Consider the following 23,614-nt stretch of genomic DNA (forward strand, 5'->3'; position numbering starts at 1 on the left):
CCCCTCATACGCAGCTAAGATTTCCTTCTCAGTTGGGGTGTAGCACTCTTCAGACCCCCTGTATGCTCGACTCCAGAATCCCAGGGGTCGGCCTCGGGTCTCCTCTGAGGTTCTTTGCCACAAGCTCCAGGTGGGACCTTTCTCTCCAGCAGCAGTGTAGAGGATGTTCTTTACATCCTGTCCCATCCGTACTGGCCCCAGAGCCACGGCACGGGCTATCTCATGTTTGATCTGCTCAAAAGCCTGCTGCTGTTCAGGACCCCATGTAAAATCATTCTTCTTCCGCGTCACCTGATACAGGGGGCTTACAATAAGGCTATAGTTTGGAGCATGCATCCTCCAAAAGCCCACTACACCCAGAAAAGATTGTGTCTCTTTCTTATTAATGGGCGGAGACATGGCAGTGATTTTGTCAATCACATCTGCTGGGATGTGACAGCGCCCATCTTGCCACTTTATACCTAGGAACTGAATCTCCTGGGCAGGTCCTTTCACTTTGCTTCGCTTAATAGCAAAACCAGCTTGCAGAAGAATTTGGATTATTTGCTCTCCTTTCTTAAAAAACATCTTCTGCTGTATCGCCCCACACAACAATATCATCAATGTATTGCAGATGCTCAGGAGCACTGCCCTGTTCCAATACAGTTTGGATTAACCCGTGGCAAATGGTTGGGCTGTGTTTCCACCCCTGGGGCAAACGGTTCCAAGTATACTGAACGCCCCTCCAGGGGAAAGCAAACTGTGGCCTGCACTCTGTGGCCAGAGGAATGGAAAAGAAGGCATTAGCAATGTCAATGGTGGCATACCACTTGGCTGCTTTTGACTCCAATTCATATTGGAGTTCTAGCATGTCCGGCACAGCAGCACTCAGCGGGGGTGTGACTTCATTCAGGCCACGGTAGTCTACCGTCAGCCTCCATTCTCCACTGGCTTTACGCACTGGCCATATGGGGCTGTTAAAAGGTGAATGGGTCCTGCTGATCACTCCTTGACTTTCTAGTTGACGAATCAACTTATGAATGGGGAGCAAGGAATCCCTGTTGGTTCGATACTGCCGTCTATGCACTGCTTTTATGGCTTTTTTTTTTACTTGCAGCAACCCCACAGCAGACGGATCTTCTGACAGGCCAGGCAAAACAGATAGCTGCTTAACGTTGTCTGTATCTACAGCAGCTATTCCGAAGGCCCATCGATACCCCTAAGGATCGTTGAAATGCCCCCTTCTGAGGTAATCAATACCCAGTATGCATGGAGCCCCTGGGCCAGTCACAATAGGGTGCTTTTGCCAGTCTTTACCAGTGAGGCTTATTTTGGCCTCCAACACAGTCAGTTCTTGAGAACCCCCAGTCACTGCAGAAATATGGACTGATTCTGTCCCTTCATGATTCGAGGGCATTAGAGTGCACTGTGCACCGGTATCCACCAATGCCTTATATTTCTGTGGTTCTGATGTGCCAGGCCATCGGATCCACACAGTCCAATAAACTCTGTTATCCCTCTCCCTCCCCTGACTGAGGGCAGGGCCCCTCTATTCATTACCCGTGGTAACTGGAGCAACTACACTGGTGGTTGGTCTGTTCTGTAATTCTCTCACCCGTGCTCGCAGTACGGGAGTATCTTGATCGTGCCACTTCCTCATATCTTCTCCATGGTCACGGAGATAACGCCACAAGGCAACACGCGAAGCAGTCCTGTTGTTGTTTCTCACTCGAGCAGGAAAGCGTTTGCCTTCAATAGCTGAAATTTTTGATGTTACAGGTGAGGAGGGGGATCCATCTTCTTTAATTAATTGGATTTTCATTAGTTTGATAAGCTCTTTCATTAGGCCCCTTTGCTTATCTTGATCGTCGTCAAACGTTTCCGATACTATTACAGGTTCTACGGGTTCATCACGATTAATCAATAGGGACATCTGCTCTTCTACTTCACCCAGTCTGTTTGCTAACTCTGTGACGGCTGAAATGGAAACGTGGGTTGGGGGTAGATGTTGCTCATAGTTTTGGAGTGTAAGAATCAATTCGAAGACTAGGGGTCTTCTCTGTTGGTCCTCGTATCTGTGGAATGTGGCTAATAGTGTGGGGGCGTATCCGTCTGGTGCTGCTCTCATAAGTTTTTGCCATATTTCAGGTGTTGTCCTCACTCTCTCCAGATCATGGTTTTGGCGTGGATCATTAGGAACAAGATTAGACTCATATAACATTTCCACCAGGGCTATTTCCCTCAAATACTGGATACCTTTCTCAATTGTATTCCACATTTTCTTTGTAGGCTGCAGAAGTTCTTTGTAGGGATACCTTTCCTTCACAGCTATTAATATTCGGTCCCAGAGGGTTGCAGCTTCATCCAAACATCTACTAATTGCTCTGTCGATGGATTTGTCTCCGGCAATGTCTCCTAATTGGCGGGCTTCATTACCATCTAGAGACAAGCTACTGGCCCCACTATCCCAACAACGAAGCAACCAGGTGACAACAGTTTCATTCAGGCGTCGTTCAAATTCCTTTCTTGAGCTTAGGATCTCAGACATCTTGAGAGGTCGACGAACAGTAATAGAGATCTCCTCTTCATCGCTGTCCTCTTCGTGCCTCTTAGTTTTTGCTTTTGCTTTTCTTGGTTCTGAGGAAGTCCCCTCACCTGGATCTTCCTCTACCACCTCCTCTTCCACTTCCTCTCCTTCTTCTTCTTCTTCCTTTTTTCGCTCTAGACGCGAGGACACCCGCTTCCATTTCTTGCCTTCTACAGGGGCTACTGACACTGTTACTGCTGTCTGTTGTGACTGATCAGGTCTGACTTGGAGATTTCCCCCTTTGGCTTGCACCTCCGCTCGGAAACTGTCTCTCTCCAGAACAGTACTATACAGGGCGCGGTAGGCACAAGCCAAGCCCCAGATGAGCCGTGCCTCCTTCGATCTATCTAAGCCGCACCGCCCCTGATTCAAATGCTGGCTCAGTTTCTCGGGATCCCACAGATGTTCAGGGGTGAAATCCCATGGCACGGCGGGTCCCCACGGTTCTAAGATTCTTCCTAAACCTTTCCATATTCCTTGCCAGTCATCATTCTCTGGTCTTGGAGGAGGCTCCTTCCACTTAGCACGAATGAAGAGGAATATATTCAAAGATATTGATAATATGCACGAAAATATTAGCACTGACTCGGTATTCGAAAAACGTTCAACAAACTGAGAGGGAAGCCTAGAAACTGGTTCGAAGGTCTCAAAATTCAAATTATACCACATTGCATAAAGCCACCAGGCAGGTGCCTCTATCAGGGCCCTTACTTGGTTGTATATGAATACAACTCCACAGCAAGACATGAAGAGGTTAATTATAGACCGGTAACTGGCAAGGAACATGATAGCTTTTAATCCCTTATACAGTGCTCTGACAATAAAGAGCAACCTCATAGCTGGTAACTGCTAACGTGAGGGGGGGGTAAAGAGAAGGAGAAAAAAGAAAACAAACGGAAACCACTCAGTACAGTGTCTGGAGTTTGGCGGACTGCCCAGGCTATAATCTAATCTACGAAGGTCACACCAACACCAGCAATGCTTTGTAGTCTCACAGTCTGGCCTAACGAAATCCTTTTTTCTTACTAACATTAAAGCTTCAGATGAATTCTGCCCGCATTCTCCACCAAAAAATTGTCACGGAGTTACCTAGATAGATCTGTACCCGTGACAGGTGGGCAGTAGGCTTGCGGGCCCCCCTCCCCCCTGGCTTCCCGAGAAAAAACGAAGCGGCGGCAACGATCTAAGAAGGAGAACTTATTTTACTAACTATGAGGTTGGGATGCAAGATGACACAATATAATACAATCTAATTGGGAGTAAGGATAATAAACCAAATGAAATGAGGGAGAGAGCGAAAGAGCGATAGAGAGGGAGAGAGAGAGAGAGTGAGCGAGTTTCCGAAACCGAAAGCCTTACTTGATGAAGGCGCCCGGCTTGGAAAGCACACCCACTCCTCTCCCGGCAGCAAGCAGAAAGTGAAGAAGAACCGCGCGCAACCAGATGAGGTATCTTCCGTGATGTGTCTTCCCCTTCTCTGACCGTGAGGTCCTCTGGGATACATAGTTCTTCTCTTTTGTCCATGATGTTATGATGTGGAATACCAATAGCGAAGTTACAAAACCATGACAAGGAGCTATAACAGCTAAGTCGTGAAACTGAAAAGCAAAACTTGATGTGGACAGGAGAAACATGGGAAAACAGAATAAAACCATGAAAATGAATACTTACTTATTTAAGTGTTTCCTAGCAGCAGGGAGGCCAGACATTTCTTCATTGAGCACATATTTCTTCGTTCCCATACAGTAGTTTTCCATGTATTCTGCCCAATGTAGTTGTCGAACATCAAAATTAAAAGTCTGCGTAAAACAAAAGCTTTCACTGTTAATTTCCTTAAGAAAAAAAAACAATGCCATTTCTGATAAAAATTTAAAGAACAAAGAAAGATGATCAGAGGGCTGGTGCACTTCCCCTACAAAGACAGGCTGAGGGAGCTGAGCTTGTTCAGCCTGGAGAAAAGGCGCCTGCAGGATGACCTCAGTGCAGCCCTTCAGTACCTAAAGGAAGCCTACAAACAGGAGGGGAGTCAACTCTTTACAAGGGTAGATAATAGCAGGACAAGGGGAAACGGTTTTAAGTTAAGAGAAGGAAGATTTAGGTTGGATATCAGGGGGAAGTTCTTGACCAAGAGAGTAGCAAGATGCTGGAACAGGCTGCTCAGAGAGGCAGGGGATGCTCTGTCCCTGGAGGCGTTCAAGACCAGGTTGGATGGGGCCCTGGGCAGCCTGGTCTAGTACCAAATGTGGAGGTTAGAGGCCCTCAATGCAGCAGGGGGATTGGAGCTTGAGGATCCTTGAGGTCCCTTCCAACCCATTCTATGATTCTACGCTGAGTTAACTTCCCTGCAAATAAATTCAAATTATCTTCTCCTTAACTGTAAGAATGATCCATCATGCCTTTTCCTCATCAGTAATATTCTTCCCTCAGCTTCCAGGTGCACTGCTTTCCTATTTCATCTGTCCACATGGAATCCCACTCTGTAACTATTTTCTATTATAATGTTTCTTTTTCAGCCAGGAAATAATTCTCATATGCTGTAGAATAAGAACACTGTTCCATGTCTGTTCATTGATAAATGCAGTTTTTAACTGTGCTTATGGTTGTACAGCTGTGTTTTACAAAAAACCACATGAATATCATCTTCAGAAGTTACTGTGGAACATTCACAATTCAAGTTTCTCACTGGTATCTATGTCCTCATCTCAAAAGATTCCACAATGGCTAGGTAATTTCTAATAAAAACAATTAAGCATCTAGCTTACAGATTCTGAACCAAAATACTCAAAACACTGCTCCATAAGAACCTGCCTAATAGGTCTGTTTTGTGAAATTGTAAACTAACATGACTGCTTGCTTATAACTTTTGAAAGTTCCACTGCCCACCCTGACAAATCCCTTTCAATTTGCAAGCTCATGCTATATGCACTCACTATAATGAATTTCTTAATTCATTAAGATCAGAAAGATTTCAATCAGTGAGAAGAGCTGAGAAATCTAATGCATAACTACTGTCAATACTGTATTGACTACGATTTGAAAAAAGGTGACACTCAGCAAAATTATACCAAACAGGCCAAGTCAGAAATCAACTACATCTTACGCTATAAAAGCATATTTAGAGACCAAGTGGAACTATGTATGCACTGTTAGTAAGCATAAAGACTCTACTTTGACACAACTAACCTTCAAAATCCAGGAGGGGAGGGGGGCTAGACAGCAGGAACAGTAAGACAGCTCTTAGGAGAAATTTCATTCACCCTTACTCAGACCTTCTACTCAACAACAGTTTTTATTCTTCCTTAACCACCTTTTCTGTGTCTCTTCTTCTGGTACACCTACCCCACTGCATGAAGCAATTTCAGACACACACCAAGTGAAAGGATTTAAATACACAGCTGTCTTGCCAAGGTATGAAAGATGTACACAGAAGTTGTTACTGGTTTGAAATACACAAAACAAAGAAGCCCAACAAAACCTACCTCCTGCTCCTCAGAAAAAAAAGATAGTGCTAATAAAGCAAAGCTTTGTTTTATACATGGCGTATTCAAGCCTAACAGCTCAGTCACTCGGTTGACACATAGAGCGAGACCTGATCACAAGATCAAGCCACCCTAAAAATCTTTTCTATCATGCCTTCTGCCATGGGTCCTGCCCTTTGTAATCTCTCTTCACATCGCCAATTCAGCTTATAAGACAGATGTATAGACAACTTGGTACATCCAAAAGGATGTGGCAGGAATCTCCAGAAGTGATTTAGTATAATGTTCCGTTCTGCATTACAGTAAGAGGTATTGCCAATTTATTTCATCTTGAACCAGTAAATTTGCATTTCATTTTCGGTTCCCACATTCACATCATACAGCTACTTGCCTTTTTGTCTTCAGGGCTTAGTTGATTCATTAGCATAGTCATGTTTTCAGTATTCCAGATCCAAGAATTGCTTGTAAAGTATTCTAAGAATACCATGGCCTTATGCAGACGTGTTATTGTTTTCATCATCCTACAGTCCAAGGAATGGATCGTACAGGTTACAGCGATGAACATGAGTTCAAACAAGAAAAACAAACAAGAAGATAGTAAGTTTTATTACCCTCTAACCCCATCCCCCTACATTAAAGTCTTACTACATTGAAGTATTAAAAAAACAAACGTAACATAACATTTAATGCTTTTCACTTCAGCATAAACAATTTAACTTGATGAAAGTATTTAAAACTGAGTTGCACAGTGCAGAGCACACGCCACGTAACAAGAGAGAAAGTTTCAAGTTTCCCTAGTCCTCTGGCACACTATGCAAGACCATGTCTTTAACAAAACTGGTTTACTTATGGTCAATACGAGATCAATGATTATTCTAATCAGAAATTCAGCTCTTCCCCTTAACCCCTACAGCTCCCACAGCAAAGAGACAGACCACAGTAAATCCTGCTACTTAGGCAATCAGTTCCAGGTTACTTCAAAATATGCAGAAATACCTTCCATTACGCTTTATTATGCAGACTACAATTCTGCAAGAATGTAACTTGGAGTACAGAGAAACGATGGCCTAAGGATCAATTCAGGCAAGTTTCCCTTTAATCAGAATACATGAAGTAAACCCAAAAAGTGAGTTTAGTCTCAGGTGAAATAGTTTTCCTGCTGTAAATGCAGGAACTTTGCAAGTGTTACAGTGCTAGAGATGGTCACTTAATTTTAGTAAGTAGTTAGTACTCACATAACCAAATGCTATTACATTTCAGCTTTGGGCACCTGAGGTATTTCCATCTGACAGAACTGCTTCCTTATAGCAGGACACATTGGTCATTTTAAGCAGAGAGAGAAGTGGTGTGTGGAAAAAGCAAAGAAAGCAGAACAACCCAGCAATAACAGGAAATGGCTTTCTGAAGCTAAGCTTTGTTCAAAACAATTCACAGCAGCAATAAAGATCACTTTTTTTTTTTTTCCTCTGGAAGTTGCCTAAGTGCATTCATACTTATAGGACAGATACAGCATATTCTCAGAAAGTCTTCAGACCAACATATTTTGCATTACATGACTAACATTAATGGCTGGTATCTCACTTCTAAGTGAATATTCATACTGCTTCATATCTCACTTCTGAGTGAATATTAATACTACTTCTCTATTTTAATGAAATGGACTAATATAAATGATATGCTTTGCTTTTTCAATCATCTATATCTGAAGTACAAAAAGCATAAACACTTTTCCAACATAATTTGTGCTCCTGCAAAATGTTACATAGTGTAAATGAAAATCTGAGTAGATAAATGTAGATTTGAAGTTTGGTGCAGGCCAAACGTTGTTTTTATCTCTTTTTCTAAGAGCATGGAATCTTATTCTATCTGCTTATGAGTATGTTGTAACACATAGCAAAGCTAATTAAAAAAATAAAAATACAGCTCAGGCAGCCAAAGAAGATTCTTTTACCTCATCTGCAGACTTGCTCTCTCTCTTACATTGAATTTAGTGACTGACCACAGAATCAGCTGATGATTCACATCATCAGTGGAAAACTGTTCCTTTTCTTTGTACGGTTAGTTTCTTGTTACATCAGCCAAAATAAATGTCTCCACGTTCTCTTAATTGTTAGATCTGACAAGAGGGAAGTGGCAGGAGCATGCGGCTAAGGGATGGCAGAAAACCAGCCTCCTCAGCAACAGTTTGTTAACTCACACTAAGTCAATAAATAACTTTTTTCTTTTCTTTTTTTTTTTTAAAGAAGAAAAGGAACCTCTTACATTCAAATGTGTCAGTAATGTGTGTAATTTAGAGAATGCCTGAGTAGTTCTAGCAGACTAGTTTTTTGGTAAAGGTATTTTAAAACTTGAACAGCACCATATTTCTCCTGCAAATAGGAATATACAGATAACTGAAAGAAGGTCTAAAATTTTTAATGGAACTTTCAGCCCGAGGTTTCAAAAACACAGTTCATAGGTTGTTCTACAGATAGCAATTAGTTACAATTCTTTGATATCAAAACTATATAACCAGTCAGTGCAACAAACACCGTATCACACTTTCTTCACAAACTGAACACAGAAAAACCAGGCTGCCAATAACATGGAACTGAATACTAAGTGCAGTCAGCAAGTCAGTGTAGCAACATGTAAGGCATTCACTGTACAAGCTAGAGTTTCGCCTCCAGCCAGTCCTTATTGTCCTTTGAACAAGATACATACAAAATACAACTGGTTTAAAAATCACATGATAAGAATTAAAGATGGAAGCAACACTTCAACAAATCAAGCATTCACAATTCAAGGAGACATGTTTCTACATCAGAAAATAAAAAGCAGCCTGGCTTAAGGCTACAACTGCATTTTGAACAAGTCTTAAATACAACCTACTGACTCAAGTCTAAGAAGTTCTGAATTTAGATACAGACTGATACTTCAATAGACGTACATGCTGTCAATATTCAAAGCTCAGCATAAGTATTAGGGACAAAATCTAAGGTTCCTCTGAGCTACACTAAGCAAGCTTTCCCATTTGTCAAATGAAACAAGTTTTCATTCATCTGTAAGTTTTGAAGTCTAAAACTAACTGGAATTGTTACATCTCTAGCAGCTCTCATTCCTGAAAGTGCACAATTTCTCTTCAAAAGTCTTCCCAAGAGGCAGTGACTATGTCAAGGGTGGTTTATGTTAAGTTTAATAAGCTTTAATAAAAATTCTCTTTACACCTCCCCACATTCATCAGCTCCACTTTCTCTTTAGTCTAAGTCGTAACAGAAAATGAACAGCTGGAAAAATCCCTCCATTACAGCTTTAACATTTCTGTATTCTTCCAGACTAAGTGGAAAGATCTTTGAGTGTCTATTTTCAAGTGCTTAAATATTTCAAACATACCAAGCCTTTTATAATAAGGTTCTGCTGTGTAGCGTTTCGTAGAGCTTATCAAAGTTACAAGCATCAACTACGCCTCATATTGAAGCTCGTTAGACAACAAATAAGCTGTGCTATGCAACTAAGTACACATAGCAAACTACTGACAACACTACGGAACTTGGACACTGAGGACTATTACCACTATTTACGTAACTACACAATACTAAAAAAGTCTTCAGTTGTCTAAAAGACCAAATCCTCATTATGCTATTCAATCCTTATTGTACTTTTAACACCTATAAAATTTAGAAGGAACATTACATGCATTTTTTTCTTTATCAGCTGTTATTATCACAGAACTTAAATACAAGAATGTTTCACTGGAAGCCAAAGCAATAAAAAAAAATCTCTTTTCCTCACTAAACTTTAACTGCTTCTACAAGTCCTGCATACAAGATGAATTTCATATCAGAAAAAGACTTCGTAAGGCCAAGTCTTCAAAAAAAAACTCATAAAGCAGTGTGTTTATTGGGTTTGTGGTTTTTTTTTTTGTAGTTTCCAATTATTATTAGCATGATCCTTTAGTTGCAAGTGGTCATAGGTCCAGTCTAGCTCTACTTGCTAACTGTCTCTCATTCAGAGACAGTAAAATATCCTGACAGTATGGCAACAGTGCAGTTCAACCTATATGTTAATTTTGTTATTTAGTTTTTTCTACATCATATGCAATAAGTGTCTCAGAAGCATATACAGAGAGAGGGTAGGCTATGGACCATGTGAAGTCAAGTTAGTTAGTCAGATTTGCTTGTGCCAATTTTATCACTTTTTACTATACCAGTCAAATCATTCATGCAAAATCATGGTGGACAAAGGTTGCAATTAAGATTAAGCTAGCCCTTCCTCACTTCATACTATAAGTACTGCTTCCTCAAAAGCATTATAACAAATTCAACAATCTCCAACTGTGTTTCTAAGGCTTAAGAGGTTTCCTAGTGCATGTCACCTGGTAATTAAAACCAGAGGTCAATGAGACACAACTACAGCAGGAGAAGTACACTCTTATACCAGTGTTATCTCCAATGTGCTAGTTAAAACAGGTTTCAAAATACTTAGAACCAAGAAAATAGAAAAAAAGCTGAACAAGAATAGAGATATGGCTCCGTTTTGTCTGTTATTTAATAAGGCAAGAAGCCCATTAGGACTTAAAACCGCATGTCTCCTTTGCATCTAAATAACTTTCCTTACGCTGTCCTTAAAACAAACTCTCATTCTAAAAAAAGTTTAAAAACAAAAGAAACACTATATCATTAAATATATATTCACTTAAGTGTACTGGGTATCAAACTTAAAACTTGTACTTTTTTTCCCCCTCTCAACAAATTGTGCATGGTAGGAAGCCTGCCCACCTACAACTATACTAAACCAACTACTAGAACTCACTAATACTTCACAGGCAGGAAGATACACTTTTAATATCACCAACTGTATTAGTACTAATTAAGTTTCTAAATTGTGCATTTGGGGTCCAAATAAGAACTCCAGGAGGAGCAAAAAAAAAAAACCAAGACTCAATATTTCCAACATTACAACTATAAAAGTGATCAAAACAATGTGTTAATATTTATTGCCTTGGATGTGAGTTATTATCCCACAACATTCTAGCAGTGTTACTTCCCGTTCGTATGACAGCAGGTTGGTTTTTATAGCAGTTATGAAGATTTCATCACTTGCTAAAAATATCTTCTGGGAAATCTCTACAAATTACTCAAAATATCTCTATTACCAAAGAATCAAAACAGCTGAAAACTCATGCTTAAAGTCTTTGTTTGATCTGTAGTTTAAATATCTTTTTCAATACGGGGAGCTTACTATACAGGCACAGCCTCCATCACTACTGTTGCTGTATTACACCATTGAGTGGGCTTGGAACAACAAAATCCAGAGCAGTTTAGAGGCTTTCTCCTACAAACCACCTACGTGGCTTCCTTTTATTGATCCAGTGCCAAATCTGTTGTATGATTTTTCCCCTCCTAAGACAGACCTAGACTACAGACAATAAAAGAATACTCACTTGTGTCAACACACTGCCACAGTGGAGATTTTAGAGTCTGAAGAAGAATACTTTTGAAAACATAATATATACAATGAGTTAAGATCACATGGCTTGGCAAATCTGAAACAAATTGCAGTGACGTCATATATTCCTTCTACGTAGTCTAGGTTGGCATATCTAGCAGAATTACGCAATTTTCACCACTGCAGATGTTAGCCAGCTAGTAGTTACTATAAACTGAATGGAATATTGAGATGATACAAAGCACACCAGATCAGGCTGTATCATATACAGGAATGACTCGCAGTTATTAGCGATCTCCCTTCCATTTTCAGTTTATAACAGCAACAACAATCTTAATGCCAACCACTTCTCAGAGTGGAAACGCAGTCAATGGATTGTTATTGCTCATAGTTAGTAAATCTAGACAGGACCCATGCCACATCCTCTTCACAAGTCTCCACCACCTTACCAACAAGACACTTCTAGCCCTGTCCTTCTTACCATGGCTTATGACCTGTCAATTTGAGCAACACATCATACGAAAATGCAGGCAGTATATGGCGAACTGTGGTCCAATATTGATGTAAAAGGGGATTGGAACAAAGAACAATGCTAGGGTGCCTTATCGCACCATCTAACGGATTTGTCTTGTAATTCAAATATACGTGGTATGCTGTAGGAAAAAATAAGGATCAACATATTTTTAATACTTATTTATGAACGAACATTTTATATTCTTTTTATCTTTACTGAACCCCCCCCCCCCCAAACAAAATATTCAACAAAACATCCTCGTTTTTTCCAGAAAGTTCAAAACTCACTTCAAATTCAATGACCTATTCTCAGAGACAGGGAAAAAAAAAAGCTGAGTTTTAGTCACAAAGCATTCAGGAGAAGAAAAAAAAATGAATATACATCATCATACTGCAAGCATAGCTTTGTTTAAAAGTCAGAGGAACAGATAAGACAGAGCTAGTCATCATTACCTTGGACTTCTTCCAGTAATCCTGAGGTAGATATCATACAGGAATGCTGGGGCCTTATGGCTTACAGCAATCCAGTAATGATATAAAAGGTGATTGGAAGTTAGATTTACATTGGGCCGTCTGAAGGCCTGTTCGAGAGGATTCCTCTTGAAAGTAGAAATTACATGGTATTCTGAGAAAGAAAAGTTGCGTGACAGCTTTGATAGTAACCATGTAAAATTCAATGGTTTTCAAAGTATATTACAGTGTACAATACCTACTTTAGTATGCCATTTAAATAACCACCCTAGCTCTTCTACAAATCACAAAAACTAAAAGAGTTAAGCTTTTAACCTAAGATACTGTGAAACTGGTTCACATTATATCAAGAGATCTTCTATGCTTTTATCTTCAGTAGTATTTTACTGTAGCTTCTCTCTTTCTGTTCCTCTTCCCTACACAATAAGTTGATTTCAAGAATTCAGTTAATTATATAGCACGTAAAGCTATTTAAATTCCTCTGTAGATATTCCTCTGTGTTTCATAAAAGCTATTCTAGACTTGTATAAAAATACTTTAAAAAAATAGACTAAGGACTAGGCAAACATCTCAAGTGCGTTTCAAATTACACTTTTTACAAGTTGACATATTCAATCATTTTTATGAAACGCTGTTAGGATTGGACTTTGAGAAACTGAAATTTGACACCTGAAAATTCTTTGCACGGTGGACATGCACATCTTTAACAGTTATCTTGAAATTCACTTCATCTTTGTAATCATCTGTAATTTTACGTTGTTGCTTATAGAGCATAACACTCCATTAAAATTAGGATATAAATGAAGTCAGCAATTTTCCAAGTTGAGCTGAAGCAATAAGGTTTATAAATATAGATAAATAAAATGGGCAAAAGTGAGTAAAAAGCATGAAGAAAGTAGTCAAGAGAAATGATATGGATTTAAGTAATTAAGATAGAGGAAAAAAAAATAAACTAATCTTAGGAATTCTATTTCTAAAAACTGTAGAGCTAACAAATGTTTAGCAAGGTAAACTGGCTGGCATGGTATTTATTATAAGAACCACTACAGAGTTCTTGGCACATGGGTGACATTTTAGTCAGAATATCTAAGAGTTGAAAATAGGTGCCCATGCTTTCTTAAAGATGTCTTTCCCCTCTGCATAAGTAGTCTCACATAACCAGCAGATGATTAAAATAGCCATAAAAAAAATAACAAGCTAGAAACAAGAAGCTTCAAGTGCAGAACTATTATCATACCTCTCAATTATGCAACTGCACAAAATACTTCTAATTTTGAACTACTTGACCACATATTTACAGTGAGGTTGGCATTAAATCCACAATCACTACTTCTCCTCTCAGCAGCGCTCTTCTTTGTGTACTACCCACACTCCACAGATAAGGTTATGGCAGCATCAAGCACGCACACACAAAATATCAGTTGTCCCATTCTTTAAGCAATTGAATTTTAAAAATAATAAAAGATTTTTAAAAACATGCAAAAAAGGTAATGCTACAAGAAGAGAATTAAAAAGCGTAATGCACTGCAAAATTGAGAGGTATGGCTGTTTTACTAGTTTCAACAACAAAAAGGCAACATGACCTACTAATTATACACCTTCCCCCCTCCCACTTGATCTTACTTTTCTATTAAGCTTATAAAAAAGAAACATGGCATACCAACTTCACTCCAGTGGAAGGGGTTGGTGCCACCTGTTGTACAGTTATATACCATGATATTTCTTGGCCTGAAAGGGAAAAAAGACAATGAGTAAGTTAGAGGACAAATAAGTTTTTAAAAAGGCAGATAGGAGAAGAGGAAAAAACCCACCGTAACAGAGATCATACCCAAAGTTAACCTTGCTCTTAGTAACAAATAATGTAAAACAAATTGTCAGCCTCAAAGTAGGTTTTTTGCTTCCTATATTCTCCCAGTATTTAAATCCCTCTTTAAGTAATCTATATATACATATATATGCACATGCGTGTATGTATATATATATGCATATACATACACACATACATACACACACACACACTGCGTGAACAATTTTTTTCCCCCACCACAGAAGGCTTTTTCTAATTACTGTAAATTACAATGGTCACAACAAGACTCAGGAAAAGTTACTTAAGTATAGATTATACAGTAGTATCATAGGTGTTATCTTCCCCTTCATTATGAAGTGCTAGCCACTGCCTTAAGTTACACAGATGGACTAATGCTGTTCGAACCTTAAAGCCCTTTATCCTGTGGGAACAGCAGAAAACTGATTAAGTATCATAATGATAAGTATCATCACTTCAAAACACTTAGCAACCTCTGTTGTCACTTGCTGTACCTATTAACTCCAGAATACCAAGCTGCAGCCAGTGTCATGTTGACAACAACATCTACTGGAACAAGATCTGCTACTGCACCGTTGGAAGCTCTCATTGTTCGAAGAATTCCTTTTCCTGCCTTAAAAAAAAAAAAGACAGAAGATGCACCAGTAAAACACATGAAGCTTTGCTGTCTTCCAAATGGAAGAATTACTTAAAAAATACTTAATATTTAATATTAAGAAATTACTTACAGCAATGAAGAGACCACTAGGTCCATTGAAGTTATCAATCCATCCCTATCATGAGCAGTTGAGAGGAAAAGGTTTGAGTTAGCAGAGCAAAGTCAGCAATTTTAAGTGAAAATTTATCAAGTTAACTCAAGAGAGATATTAGTTTCCATACAACTAAATGAAGCTCACCCAAAGTAAAATCAAGTAACATAACATCCTATAATACAGATAATCAGTCTCTGTAGTTTCACTGGTCCTTTTAAGTGAATTACTGGCTTGCTTATTTCTTACAGTTAATAAAATGGACAATACATTTACGTTCAAAATATTTATATGTACAAGTATCTTTAGACAACTTCCATCAACTCAATCTAATAGTTGCCAGCGAAACTGTAAATTCTTGTGAGGTTTTTGGTGGTATTTTTGTTTGTTTGTTTGTTTTCAAGTAGAAAACACTTTTACTTAACTTTAAAGCCAATATTTAGACATTATGTACTTATTGGTTTGACACATACATATTCCAGATTTGTGATGTCAATTACAGGTATTCTTGAATAATTCAGAAATATTAAGCGCTGAACTGAAGCTATTCCAGCACTATCTCCATTACATGAGGAAGCATATAGCATAAATACTGTACATCAATATATAGCATAGAGCACATACAGTGCGTGCCATTCCCTGCCCTTACAAAGCTTGGTTACATGTTTCAACTCTACTTGTCTTATGTTCTACACACTCCAATTTTCTTAGTGACAGGTATTGACATGTTAAAGCACCCTGAATAACAAAAATGGTTGAAAAAGATTTTTACATGTGAAACAGTATCTCCAATTGTGACATAAGTATGTTGTTCCACATTTACAAGTAATGTATGCCCATATACATCCTACATGCAAGTGTTCTACCTGATGTCTTTTATATCAGTTATTAACCAGAAGCAATCAAGCCACAGCTCTAAAGTCTAAAAGGTTTTCCTCTACAAAGTTCACTACACACACAAGCTGTCAGTACATAACACAGTTTACAAGCAAGAAAGAATGACAAAAACTCAATAACTTACAGGAAAAGGCTCCTTCCAGCTAGCACCAACAATGGATGGCCTAATAATGGCAGTGTTTAATCTTGCACCTTCTTGCTGTACTACATACTCAGCTAAGGCTTTTGTGTATGTGTAGGTGTTAGGCCTGTCACCTATAAGTTTAGGTGTAATATCATTCACTAGGCTATCATCCATCCACCTGAAGAAACAGAATAAAAGCAAGTGTAAATAAGTGCACAGTGCCTCACCAGAGGAAGTGAGGGGAAAAAGGAAAACTAGATAAATAAAAAATACTTCTGAAAGTAATACTAAAATCCCATCTTTTCTTCAAAAGATCACCCAAGAAAAACAAAGCGTAAGCACCCCCCAAGAAGCTGCACAAGCACACACAAATAAGACATTCTGCAAAGAAACACAGGTAATAATTGACAACTCAGTTCCGTATTTCCTGCGTCTGCAATAACCCCACTAGGTAACACTAACTCTATACTTTAAATCCCAGCTTGAGTCTCCAAACTTAATGCCAGCTCCCACTGAATTTAGGAAGTCAGATACTTCCACATTAAACCTAGAAATTGTAAAACATTTCCATAAGCATTTGTTTATTATCAGGATTTGCTGGCAGATTATATAGGGTTCGGGTTTAAAAAAAAAAATCTATAACTCCCAAAATATAATTTAAGAAAAGAGCCAGGATTTTTGCTTATTTAAACTGAAGGTTAATTTTCAAAAGATGCCAGAAAAATATCAAGTTGAACAAAGCCCGTTTTCTACTCATTCTTCCTAACGACAACTGCATATTTACAGAACTGTTCTGTACTGTTCAGCTTAAGGAAGAAAGTTTAATTTGAGATCCTACAGCAGCAGTGTAGTTAGGATGCTTTATTGACATTATCACCAACTTACATAAGACTGCTAATACTGATTTCATGCTCATTTTGCTTTAAATTAAACCACAAAACTTAAGCGTTTGAGAGTAAATACTAAGAACAGAAACTTGTTTTTCCAAACCAGAATATCTAGCTAGTTCCAAAACAATTCTGCAATCATTTCATATGGTATACTGCAGGCAGTATATTTATAAGCGTAGTTAAATATGAAAGCTTGTTTAAAAAAAAAATCCTTGTTAGTTATTATAAAAGTTACCGATGTCTTGTTCATATTTAAAAAAAGAGCATACAGACTGAAATGGAATCAAGTCACTCCATGAGCAAAAGAGAGAAGGGCTGCATGTTTTGGAGTCCACTGGAAGAAGCGTACGCTATTTTTGTCCAATTCACTCATTTACTGTACTATATACTACTGTACTAAAGAGCAACTAATGCATGCCTCTGCAAAAATCTCTCCTTGGAAGAGGGACAGTGAGCTTCCCAGCATTAAGAAGCTAGAAAGCTGATACAACTGCAAGTCCCAGCATTACCTCCAATGTTGTGTTAAGTCATCACACAACTCTAAAGCAAGCTGGGACAGATGGATTCCTGACAGCCTAGCCACACGACTTCCCAAGCACCAGGGCTAATAGACAGGAGAGTGCAAAAACATCCTTCCAGTGGCAGCCCACAGGAAGCTCAGCTTACCCCACTTACTCTGAAGGCTCAAAGAATAAATGCATTATTTATCACCTAGAGATCTCTAGTATGTCCCAGACTCAATTCCATATCATGCAACACTTTTTTTTTTTTTTTAAATGACATGATATCTTTACAAGATTCAGTACTACTTTGCACCTAGCTCAGCTTTAAGTGACCATGAAACCTCAACTTGTTTCCTTTACAGGAAAGGGTAGCGTCAGTCATACTTTAGACTAACAGGACAGCATAAACTTGTTTCATAGCTTCTGTTTCTCAATTATTGTTTGATACTTCACTACTAGAAAGCAAATAGTTAAAGATCCATGAATTACGATTAGTAAAGCGTAACACATACTCAAGAGAATCCATCAATTTCTTGGGATCAACAGGAGGTGGATAAACAACTTCCTCAATATGTTTTCGATTGCAATATGCATATGCAGTAGAAACATGCATGAATACTTCCAGATTTGTCATCTGCTGTGCCAAAGAAAGGAGCTGTTTTGTGGAAAGCACATTTAACTGAACGGCATCTCTGTTGATTAAAAAGAAAATTAATCAGTAAAAAGCAAGACAAAAAAAAAAGCATGAAGAAATAACTAGTCAATCCACTAACTCTTTCATACCTATCACTAGATATTTAGATATGGTATTTCTAATATCCCTGACTTAATGCCCTAACCCTTAAAGAGAAAACCAGTATCCTAACCTTCTGCTCATAACAATAGGACACAGCCTATGTAGAAATTTCTCTCAATGTTCAGGATACTTTAGGTTCCACCCTGTTGGCAGGCAGTGCCAACGTTTTTAACAACTCAAATCTTCATCTCAGAGTTGTTTAACATTCTCTTCATAAAAATTTGAGCTGCTTACCACAAGATATCATCTCTGCTTAAAAAGGATTTTCTTGTTTTTGTGAGTCTTCATTGTATTATTTCCTTAATAGAATTCCTTTCTATATAAGATGAAAACTATTCCACTTACAGTTTACAACTGATTTCTAATTCTCCCTATTCCCACCACTGCAAACTTCCACTCTTCTTACTGAAGAACTTTCTGAAGGTTTTTAATCTGCTCTTTTGTTCCTCAGGGAAATAAATCAAGAATGAGAACTGTTTGTATTCCCTCTTACACACAAGCTCTAGCATGAGCAATGAACACAGTACGTACTATACAGCTACAGCTTATTTACTTATCCTCTCCAGCTATCCCAGAGATTAGAGCAACGCATGAAGGAAGACTCAGAAAAGCAACATATCCCCAAGTTTCTTCTCAACAGCTTCCATTCAGAAAGGGCTTTGAAAATTAGGCAAAGGCTTCCAGTTAAATAAGGGAGCCCACAGTAGAGTAAAAAAAGAAAATTTAGTTCATTACCCTGCACAGTGTCTGTCTAGAACTTTAATACAATGTGAAATTCATGTTGAGTAGCGTAATTCTCATTTCTGACAAAGCAGGTTTTAACACTGTACTTCCATATTTTTAAGAAAAGGAAAGAAAAACAATGGCTAAAGACTAATTGTAGGGAAAAGATTAGTACCTGAAGTAGAATCATTGAATTGACCAGACATGCAAAAACAAGTTACACGTTCAGCCTATTTGTCAGACTACTACATTTGCAAGACTGTGCAGATATCCCTTCCTCTCAATACCACCAACTTATCACACTAGACTGTACAGAACTGTAGACTCACCTTAGTGTTTCATTGAATCTGACTGTAGCAGCACAGTGAAATATAATATTAATACATTCTATAAGCTTTTCCTTGACTGGGTTACTAAGGTCCAGTTCAGGCTGTGTAAGTTCACTTGTAATCACTATAATTTTTTCTTTGAAGTCTGGCTGTTCCTCTCTCAATCTGTCAAAGAGCTGTCAAAAAAAACAAACATAGGACTAAAAATTCAAACTGATAGCCAACAAAGATATTTCGTAACTAAAAAGCCACACTTTTTTTGTCTATATATTCATCTTAATAAGTTAGCAATTTAGCAGTCTTACAACATTCTACTAACTTACCAAGAACACACTCAGTGTTGAATTAGTACCCAGTTTACCCCAAGCAGCAAAACCAGCAGTACTGCATGTTTTACATAGAAAGCAGTAAGACTGCAATACTGCTGAACACCCTCCTCTTAAATACAGGATAGTTTCCCGTTATTGGCTTTGCTAGAGAATAACCTGAAAAAAGGACTACAGAAGTACTATAAGGTCTCAGCATTTATGTTTGTTAGAATAAAAAACACTTAACGATATTTTGCTTTAGGCAAACCAAGGCTGTTCTCATAGCAAAATGGGAGCAAGATTCAGAAGGACAAATAAACATGCTGTGAGAAAGTGATGCATACCTTACAGCTGGTTATTTCCTCTATCCGTGCTTCTGGTGTCTGCCCTGCTTTGGGTCTTACCAATACATACACTGCTTTTACTTTCGGACAAGATCTGAGCAGCTTTTCCAGAAGCACTTTTCCCATGAAGCCCGTAGCTCCAGTCAGAAGAACATTCTTTCCTTCATAATATTCAGGTATGGAAACCATTATGACCTTAAGAGAAGATAAAAAAGAAATATATATGGTGGGACTTACAGAAGTTCAAGTTTGCAGAAGGTACAAACTGCATAGAAGCAAATATTCAACCTCATACCTGAAAAAAAGGCTTACCAGATATTTGCATTATTAATCAATACTTAAAAACTTGTTCTTTCCTCCCCACTACATTCCATAGAGTCCCACAGGGTCACTACAGTCATTGCAGATCTTATCATAAAACTGCCCCATCACGGTTTCTTCAAGGAATTGAATTGAACACTCACTCCATTTAAGAAAACAGCTCAGTTTTTTAGTCTCTCTCTCTCTCTATGTGCAAGGCCTTTCATGACTAAGTGGTTGTTTCATGTAAACTAAAGGTCATACCATCAAAATACAATCACATGTAGATACTTAAAATACATTGACAAAAGACAGGGAGAACTGTCTGTCAGCAGCACTGCTTGTCAGTGTCAGGCTGAGTCTTTCTTCAAAGGATGGATGTGTGGCCACAGAAAAGGTAAAGTCAATCGCTTAATGAGAGACCTGCTGTCTTTCCTATTGATTACAGGAGGACATAGTTCCACAGATGACACAAGTTTGCAATTTTTTCATTAGTAGAAATTGTTTGGTTCTCCTTCCCTCATGAAAGCTTGTGTGAGAATTCTCCTGACTAAAAGTTACAGCCTGTCACAAATAGGTTTCTAAGAAAGTTAAGAGCAAGACAAGGTTTCTCAAATTTAGCACAGCACTCAAGTGTTGTAGGTTTTGCTGCAGTTCAGAACTTTACCCATGACAATTATTACTTTCTTCTCTCCCAGTCAACCATTCGGGGATTTTTTTCCCCAGTTCTAGACACTATAAACAGAAAGACTTCCTAAAGATAAATATAGTGCTTTTTTAATGTTGTCTTTGGACCATGACCTTAAAGACCTCAACCTGTGCCTGAGGCCAACTTCAAGTCATTCTGCAAAGCCCCATATACCAGTATCTTCAAAAAATTCCTAAAATGGCCTACTTTTAACTGAAAAAGACTACAGCATATGGCTACATTTTCACCATGGTGTATTAATCTAATTGGACTGCTATAAATATCAAGTTGATATAGTAGAAGTCTGGTTGTTGTCTCCTACAGCAGATGTACAAACATCAACCGTTACTCTCAAAACACTACAGAAAGTGTTTTACGCATGGTATTAAAAAAACATTCTACACAAAGTGTTTCTGAAAATATTAAGAGTTACAACACTGAATGCTTGAATAGAGTGAAAGTCTTTCTTCATCTATCACTCAAGAATATGAGAATGCAGCTTCTGAAGTGCTTTAGTCTCGTTTTGTTGTTGCTTCTAAACAGCAGGATATTGCAGGCAGGAACTCACCGAGGAACATACACGAAGTGTTGTATATAATGAACAACTACAGACTTAATCTGCACATTTGCCATAGAAGTACATACATTTTCTTGAAATGCTTATCTACACACCAGGTACTGCGCTGTGCTTTTTATGTTAGTGTATTGTGACAAAGCCTCAGAACAAGCTTTAAGTAGTTACCTGCCAGAAATGAGTTCTTACCCACACAAGCTCCAGCTTTAGGGATCTGGATATGAGGTCATATGTTTTGTCATCCACTGCACCAAGACTTAGTTTGACCGCCTTTGTTGAAAAGAATAGCTCCCACAATTATTGTGGAAGCACCTAAACAAGAAGGACTGTGGGGTACAGTAGCAAGTTTAGAACAGACTAAGCACTGCTATTTGTAGTGGCCACAGGACATCATCCAAAATTTGTTCTGTGAAGGCTGGTGAGGTCAGCTTACTGTAAATAGGCTCCCCCCCCAACATCCACCTTTCACATTTGCCACATACTTAAAGAGACTTTCACCCACAATAAAGGCATAGACAGCAAGGTAAGACAACCTTAGGAGCCGCTTTTTCCCCTCTCTAATGCAAGACATAATCCTACTCTCTTCACCATGGCTCCAGAATCACAGATTTATTATGACTTCACATATGCCTAATCCTTGATTTTCTTGCTATTTGAACATGCTATTCAATCCTATCTATTCCTAAAAAAAAAAACCTCCATGCCTGTTCCTACATACAGTATAAGACTTCTGTTTCCTCTGAGAGCACTCATGCACCCTTTACTGTACTGATTTTGTCACCAAGATTCCATTTTGCTGCAGTTCTTAAGAATTCTTGTTACTTACTCCTATCTTTTACGCCTTTTACCCTCTGTAACAACATTTAAATACCATTATTTCACTTGCCCTTCCTCAAAGGAATGCTCAGACAATGTTATACACTCAAGTTTGTAAACTTGCTCATGCAGGCAGAGACAATCTTACAGTAAACACAGGACCTTCACTACAACACCCAGTACACAGACTACAGTACAGCATCTAAAAGGTGAAATGGAACCGAAAAAAAGAGTAATGCTGCTGGTGTTGAAATAGGTATATTTGCTATGGTCCGGCTTTAAGCTAGCTGAAAAATCTGACAATGTTTTAAGTCATATGATATAAAGGAAAACTAGAAGCCAGAACAGATCAGAAAGTTTCCTGCCTCAGTTATGTCTCACAACACTCTCCTGACCAAAGGGTTAGCATCAGATAGAAAATAGCTATGTTATTCTCCTGAAACCTTTTACAGAACACAAACCTATAAAAAAAATGCAGGCCTACAGCTAGGATTAAGAATGATGAGATCAGTTTGCTAGGAAGAAACACACAGATGCACATACATACTGAAGTATTCACAATTCAGACAAGAACACCAACATTCACAGGGTTCTTTTTGTTTTGTTTTGAAGGATTCTTGCCTGAACTATTTCCTTTGAGCAACTCTACACTGTCTCCCCTCACCCTGCTCTCCAGCAAATACAGCTTCTGGTAGTTTTTATTCATAGCAATTTTCTACACTACCTGTTTTTTCCTACTTGTATTCCTCCTGCAGTTTCCAGCTAGAAAAATATAACTGCTAATCTTTTAATAAGCATGTGCCGCTGCCAAATTATAACATTAAATGCTGGGCTTGTGAATAAATTGTCTAGAAGCACTGTGTTTGACTCAAGGATAAAAACCAAGCATGGAATCTGAGGATGACTGGAGAAAGACTAACATAGATCAAGTTGGCTAAACCTACCAGAAAGAAAAAGTCAACTCAACTGCAGGAATAGGAAAGAATGTTCCCACTCAATCAACCTTTCCCCACCTCTTCTGAGAACTCATCTCAACACGCCAGTTAACACAGCATTGCTGGCAACAACTACCTTTGAACTCTGAAGGAACTTAATCTCAGGTATGATACATTAGCTGTGCTGCCTTTTAAAGCTTCTCTGCTCAGTAGTTTACCCTTTGCTTAAAGCCAGCTACTGAACTACTCAAGAACTACATCATGTTTCAAAATTTTGTTAAGAAATAAATGTAGTTCCCAGAAGAAACTGAGTTCGGCTTTTAATGCAGAGCAGGCTGGAGCCAGTTCAAAAAGGAT

At 38.5% G+C, this 23,614-nt stretch overlaps 1 protein-coding gene across 12 annotated transcripts in view; it reads right to left on the reverse strand.

Annotated features, from left to right (window-relative positions):
* FAR1 (fatty acyl-CoA reductase 1) overlaps positions 1 to 23,614 on the reverse strand; it is an 83,843-nt gene that overhangs the window by 6,276 nt on the left and 53,953 nt on the right. For 5 of the 12 annotated variants that reach the window (XM_015286362.4, XM_015286359.4, XM_040700807.2 and 2 more), the window contains exons 2-11: positions 19,945 to 20,139; positions 19,293 to 19,468; positions 17,957 to 18,136; positions 16,052 to 16,229; positions 15,010 to 15,054; positions 14,776 to 14,894; positions 14,117 to 14,184; positions 12,439 to 12,610; positions 6,437 to 6,566; positions 4,238 to 4,365 (exon numbers count right to left, since the gene is read on the reverse strand). In XM_015286362.4, coding sequence (XP_015141848.1) covers positions 4,238 to 4,365; positions 6,437 to 6,566; positions 12,439 to 12,610; positions 14,117 to 14,184; positions 14,776 to 14,894; positions 15,010 to 15,054; positions 16,052 to 16,229; positions 17,957 to 18,136; positions 19,293 to 19,468; positions 19,945 to 20,133 — 1,385 coding nt within the window. In that variant the 5' untranslated portion in view covers positions 20,134 to 20,139. Of the gene's footprint in view, positions 1 to 3,930; positions 4,165 to 4,237; positions 4,366 to 6,436; positions 6,567 to 11,953; positions 12,126 to 12,438; positions 12,611 to 14,116; positions 14,185 to 14,775; positions 14,895 to 15,009; positions 15,055 to 16,051; positions 16,230 to 17,956; positions 18,137 to 19,292; positions 19,469 to 19,944; positions 20,140 to 21,674; positions 23,339 to 23,614 lie in introns of those variants that run through there. The other 7 variants (XM_046941596.1, XM_040700813.2, XM_040700812.2 and 4 more) reach the window with 4 other exon arrangements.

Source organism: Gallus gallus, chromosome 5 (genome assembly GCF_016699485.2).
Source record: "Gallus gallus isolate bGalGal1 chromosome 5, bGalGal1.mat.broiler.GRCg7b, whole genome shotgun sequence".
Lineage (NCBI taxonomy): Eukaryota > Metazoa > Chordata > Aves > Galliformes > Phasianidae > Gallus > Gallus gallus.